At 46.3% G+C, this 6666-nt stretch overlaps 1 protein-coding gene across 1 annotated transcript; it reads left to right on the top strand.

Moving 5' to 3' along the window:
• Positions 1–5446: 5446 nt before the first annotated feature.
• lratd2a (LRAT domain containing 2a) lies at positions 5447–6250 on the top strand (the record flags this gene model as incomplete). The annotated part of the gene is made up of 1 exon (XM_084454928.1): positions 5447–6250. One exon carries the CDS (start codon positions 5447–5449, stop codon positions 6248–6250), a length of 804 nt encoding a protein of 267 aa, XP_084311054.1.
• Positions 6251–6666: the final 416 nt, after the last annotated feature.

Genomic DNA, 6666 nt, shown 5'->3' with positions numbered 1-6666 from the left:
TTTATAACTTGTTGTTCTCATATCGGGGGGCCCGGGGGGGGGGGCGGGGTGTCACTAACATTTCTCCTTCTGTTTGAGGGAACACCAAAGACCAAATTTTTGTTTTTTTATGTTGCTTTTTACTTCTTTTAAAAATATATATGTTTACTGCCTTAAGGTTGTCCCCTACTGTAAAACATGCATTTATTCCATTTGCATTTGGTTTGGCTCTCATGGCACCAATTGAATAGTCCCCAAATGCTGACCCTGGCCCTCTCGGCCAGCGTGTTAAACCAAGCGTACCTAAAGTGGTAGAAAGGGAACAAATGTGGATGTGACCCTGGTCCGGGGCAAGTGCAGTCTGCCAGCCTCTCCCTGGCTCGGCCCCAGCACTCTTGGCCAGTTCAACCTGCCCTCAGAGGGATTCTGCTTACAACCATGTTGGAGAAATCTGTTATCCAAGTCTGGTGCAGAGCTGGGTCAAACACAGTTTAGTTTAAAAATCTGTTATCCAAGTCTGGTGCAGAGCTGGGTCAAACACAGTTTAGTTTAAAAATCTGTTATCCAAGTCTGGTGCAGAGCTGGGTCAAACACAGTTTAGTTTAAAAAGCTATCTGGAGCAGAGCACGGTCAAACACAAGGTGCAAATACAGTGACCAGAGTCTTGGGGGTGCACTTGATTGTTTACCCAGTACAGCACAACCAATGGGATGGTTCCAAAAGGAGCAAACGCTGAGGTAAAACAAATGCACTTGAATTACTTTAAAATACAAGTATTTGATCTATGTATTTAATGTATTTGATCTTGGTCTGCCGGCTAGGGAATAGTATCTCAATAGTCAGACACTAAGTCACAGGATCTAATGTGTCTAATTGTGCTGTCTTGAGTTTAACCTTAAATTCTAGAAAAGAGCAAGTTTTGAGAGCTGCTCTGAGCAAAGCATGTAGTATTTAGCACGTAGACAAGACAGTATTTACAGTGATCTCTACTCCTTTTCTCTTTTTGTTGAAAGATTTCTTCCCCCATGTTGGCCCCATAATGGTTGTTGTTTATAATAATAAGGATAATAAGGATGGTGATGAAAAAATGACTAATGTGGTCCGGTCAAAGCATGAGGAGTAGAGACCATGGTGTGTATGTGCGTGCGTGTTTATGTTGTACACCAGTATCTACCCACCACATGCCCACCAATCAAATCCACCAGATCTGTCTGGCAGATCCGTATTGGTCAGTCAGCCCCCAATGCCGCTCCCCACCCCCACCTCTATGTCCACCAGTGTTAGAGAGAAGGAAAAACAAAACAAAAAATAAGATAGTTTTATATAATGTCAACTTGCATTTTAGGAAATCTTTGGTATCTGTGTAGTTTGTTTGATGACTATTAATAATAATGAATTGATGACATTCCTCCACCACATCCCCTTCACATCTCCTCCTCTTGAGATCTGTGTTATTATTATTATTACAAAACTAAATTATGTAAAAAGTATATGAATATATAAATAAATATGTAATAAGAACAATCTTTTCCCCCCAGAAGGTGCGTGCGGTGTCTCATTTGCTGTCCCTGCAGCAGGGAGGTGAGGAGTGCTTTAGTCTGGCCTGTCATCTCTCTCGAACGGAGTTTCTTCACCTTGGTCTCAGGAGGACATCCCATGTGACCTGTCCTGGTCTCTGGTATCTTAACGCTGCATGCTTTGCGGTGGGGTGGGGGGTAGTGCCATTACACAGGACCTCAAAGGTCATTTTTATTGGCCACAAGGCAAAATTGACCCATTTATTAGCATGCAACAATATATACGGCATATACATTTTTACGCATATGAATTTTGGCGGTGTGATCTGTTCGGGGGGCCCCATGCCTTCCACGCATTCCAATCTAGATGTTCCCCCCCTCTGGGCCGCTTGGCCCAGAGTGCTGGAAGAGGGAACGGCATCTAGCCCCCTGCCTCTATGACGATCAGAGTGGGCCGCGATCGGGAAGACGCTCGGAGGTAACTCAGCCCACTAAGACCGTCAAAGAGCGCCACAGGAGGACTGCTGTACATTATAGTCCCTGGCCTCAACGGGCCAGCGCTTCGTGGAGTGCGAAGGAGATACAGCCTAGAGTCTCTGCCTCCATGGTGACCGGAGGGACCGCTGGATGGCCCTTCGGAGATGTTTCGGCCCACGATCACCACGGAGCGCCACAGAGACTAAGCTAGTGTAATTCCCCGGCTTCCACTAGCCGACGCATAGTGGAATACCAGAAGAATGCAGCAATACCCCCGGAACAGAGAGCAACAACAACAACGGAGATGACATCGACAGAACACGGGCGGAGCAGGGGAGCAGGTGGGGTGAGCGCGCAGATACGAGCGATCAGCAGTAATGGCAAGAGCGAACGATGACATGTTTTGACAGCTTAAATACATGCTCTCTAGCGAGCTGAACCAATGCTATGACAGCTGACAGTCAGCTGGTGGGTTGCGTCATACGGGGTGTGACTGATTAGCCTCTGTCGATTAGCCCGGCGTTGACATCCGTGCCTCGCCTGAAGTACGTCGGAAACTTCATTTCTGCATGTTTTTCATATTGGGTTCTTTAGGGAAACCCTTGTGAACACGGGGAGAACATGCAAACTTGCACAGAAAGGCCCGGGAGATACCCCACCTGAGTACCTGACAACCCTGGGGAGATACCCCACCCGAGTACCTGACAACCCTGGGGAGATACCCCACCTGAGTACCTGACAACCCTGGGGAGATACCCCACCTGAGTACCTGACAACCCTGGGGAGATACCCCACCCGAGTACCTGTAAACCCTGGGGAGATACCCCACCTGAGTACCTGACAACCCCGGGGAGATACCCCACCTGAGTACCTGATAACCCTGGGGAAGGAACATCCCCAGTGCGGACATTGTCCTGACCCCAGGACCATACTGCTGTGTGCCGACCATGGCTATGTTTATATCCCAACCCAACATTTTGCTCCAAGTTTGTACTTCCTGACTGCCCTTCATAGATTTAAGGAAAGTGACTACAGTAGTGAAATAAATGGCAAGAATTTTCTCTAGCTTCTCCCCTTACCAATCATATACTCTTAAATCAGTGGAGAGGAGCGCAACCTTAGGGAAGAAGGGTAGAGAATTGGGATTGCAGGGTATTGCCCCTGGCTGTGCCTCTGTCAGGCCACATGCTGCCAACCTAATTGACTAGTCTCCCAGGTCTCCCTGCTCAATCATTTCCCAGCACCATTAATGATACTGTGTCTGTGCCAGGGGGTACAGAGGGCACAAACTGGGTCACGCCATCCAAGGATGCCAGGGTTTGACAATTGACGGTACAGATGGGGGCTGTGTGTACTCCAGTGCTATCTTCCTCTGCTCATCTCTTTTAGTTCGTACTTGATCTGGAAAATTTGCAATCACAGAAAGATGTGGTTGAGTCGCTACTGCAAATGTACTGTCAGTTGTTAGCAGTCTGTTTTGTTTTTTTCCATATTGGCATGCAGATATGACGGGGAGACAGGGAGAAGGAAGTCAGCGCAAACTATCGAGATGCACCCACAGTTGAGGGCCACTGGAATGTCATGGAATATGATGGCAAACTGATAATGCAACAGCTTGATTCCTCAACGTTACTTGCCATCCTAACCGACATTTTTAATGGGGACGTGCCAGGGAAAGTGTTCTTCTCCTAGCCAATGTCTCAGCGGAAAATGAATATAAAAAGAAGGAAGCTGATCTCTGGAACTGGGATATACAACCCAATCACAGCCATGATGCAATCGTAATGCAACTGATTGCTTTGGGTTTATCTTGTGAATTATAGCAGAGTAGGTGTCTTGCTTTAAGCCTTATTGCTTGATTATCATACACTTTTTTTTTCAAACTCTTTCGAACTCACCTCAACTCAATTAAATTCCTGTGTTGAGACTTCATTTTGTCATATACTCTGTACAGTCAATCTCCATCTTTGATTCACCCTCTGTCCCTGGGATGTACTGTATCTCAATATTCTAAGGTGATCACCTCACCATGCATCTTTTTCTCATTATGGAGCCCTTGGACAGGTATATCCTCTAGAAGCCTAGTCTTGTTTGAAGCTATCATATCCTATTATATTCAAACTGTTCTATGTGAAACTATAGGAAACAGACTAGCCTACACAGATTATTGGGATGAGCCCTTGGTGACAGTACCTCCAGGGTGTGACAGTGTAATATAGCATCGACTTGCCAGACCCCCCTAGTGACATCCGTCTCATATTGAGGTCAGGAACGTGTTCCGACTGCTCCACCCAGGTGGGAAAACTCACACTTTCTCACGTCTGACAACCACACCTTCTGTTGCTGTAGCTACATTCATCTTTCAGTCTCACTTTCTACGAGACACACACATAGTCTTGTTTATCTCAAATTTAAACCCCTCGACCCGGACACACACACACACAGTCACACGTTTATGTATTATATATCCTGGACAGGTGTTTATAACAGAAGCATTGTTTCATTTCAGCGATTTGTTGAGCTCATCCACACAGGCTGTGGGAGAGTGTTAGAAACCCATCTGAGTCTGGGATGATGCTCTCCCGCTGGCTCCACACAACATACATTTCTGGTAAAGATCCATCAAGAGCTTTGTTTACCATCTGAGAGCTTTAAGGTACCATTCTTATGTATTGGTTCATCAAATATGAATTAGAATGTAGCCTACTAGCCTGCGCAGAGGCTGGTGCCAGCACTGTAAGGAATGCATACTGTAGCCTAAATGTAATAACAGTCATTTACTTTCCTGTAGCCTCAAATATATTTCACAATAAAATGATGCGTCAATGTGTTATCATTAAAAGCCTAATGGACATCAGATCAAAGATTATGCCAGCTGACTGGTTTTAAAATTGCGCACTTCCACTTTAAATGAGAAGCCGTCCATAAGAGTCGCTGTAGCTGTGTCAGGCTCGAGATCTGCCTGCCACCACCTCATACAGTACGCACTTGCAGTTCACTATCGGGATCTCCAGTGTAGCTTCAGTGCGGAAATACATTTTGGCGCACTTTACTGGGTGGGTTAGCGGCATCGTTTTGTTTCTTCTGTCCAAGGTCGGAATATTTAAATATTTATTATTGGGCAACAGACGACGCTATAACTTTTGCGCGGAGATCAAGCAGGTGCGGCAAGAAGACTCTTACACCTGGATGGAGAAGACTCGCTGAAATATAACACTATATTTTCCATCCACGACAAGACACGTGTTGCTGTAGGCAGTACGTGTGCACTGCTTCGTGTCTTTGCGCATTTTGAGAGACCGGCAATTCCAGATGGAGCGGAGACCTTTGTCAAGGTTTTATTAAGTTTTGCGCGGTCGTGCGTTACGGTTTGGTTTCCAGATGGCCACGGCCCCTGTCTGGTAACAGGTGGTGCGTGTGGAGTCCACCAGCAGCATCTCTCACATTTCAAAGCTGCTCCCGGGGCAGGTGGCATGGGAAATCAAGTGGGCAAGCTGTCACATTTAAGTTACGCAGAAGTTCCGACAGTGGATCCGAACGGCGTGGACACCGAAGAAGGAACACGGATCGGAGTGTCTTACATCTTTTCGAATGATGACGATGAACTGGAGGAGAATCCGGGTGGAGCAGATAGGGACCAGAACCAGGAAGAGAAGCACTACGACAAACGCAACGAGGTGGAGTGCGCCGTTTACAACCGAGACGAGTGCATTTACGAGAAGAGCATCAAGAGCGCAGACCTGGAGACGTACTCTCCGGAGAATTTACTCAACAAGTGCAAAGCAGGTGACTTGGTGGAGTTTGTGGCAACCGGCCAGTACCCTCACTGGGCCGTGTACGTAGGAGACTTTCAGGTGGTCCACCTGCATCGCTCCGAGGTAAAGAACAGCTTTTTGACAGATGCCAGTCAAGGCAGACGATGTAGGATTGTTAACGAACTGTACAAATTTAAACCCCTCGACCCGGACATGGTCGTGCAGAATGCCATGGAACAGGTGGGCTTGAAAGACCGCGAGCTGAGCTGGAGGAACTCTGAATGCTTTGCGGTTTGGTGCAGGTTCGGTAAGAGAGAGCTCAAAGTGGGCGGAGAGATACGAATAGGAAAGCAACCATACAGGTTGAACATATTAATATCAGAGAAACAGTCACACGTGCTCGAATTTCAGAGTCTGGAGGACTTAATCATGGAGAAGAGGAGAAATGACCAGGTCGGCAGGACAGCTGTCATCCAGGAGCTCGCTGGACTCACAAGTCAGTCTCTAAACGCGCTCAACTAGAGATTGATGACACCCTCAGCTTCCACTGCTGAAACTGGCTGTAAACAATTAAAGAGAGGGAGACTATAAGAGCTCGCTAATCATACCGTGTTGGGGAAATTAAAAGCGAACCAGTCAGTGACAAGTGTCACATGCTGCTGCGTGAAGTTGCTGGATCTAGCGAATCAGCCATAATCCACACGAGCGTTACACTCACTTTTGTCGAATAGCCAAATTAGAGTGTCCAGATGCATTTCTTAGAGGGACGAAACAATAAAGTACAAATATGATTTACATTAATATATGATGACATACACACACACACACACACACACACACACATATATATATATATATATATATATATATATATATATATATATATGTATATATATGTGTGTGTGTGTGTTTCATAAGTCACAGTCGACACTGGGCAA

Source organism: Borostomias antarcticus (genome assembly GCF_949987555.1).
Source record: "Borostomias antarcticus genome assembly, chromosome: 21".
NCBI lineage: Eukaryota > Metazoa > Chordata > Actinopteri > Stomiiformes > Stomiidae > Borostomias > Borostomias antarcticus.
The sequence above is the reverse complement of the archived record's forward strand: the minus strand, read 5'-3'. Positions and strand labels throughout refer to the sequence as shown.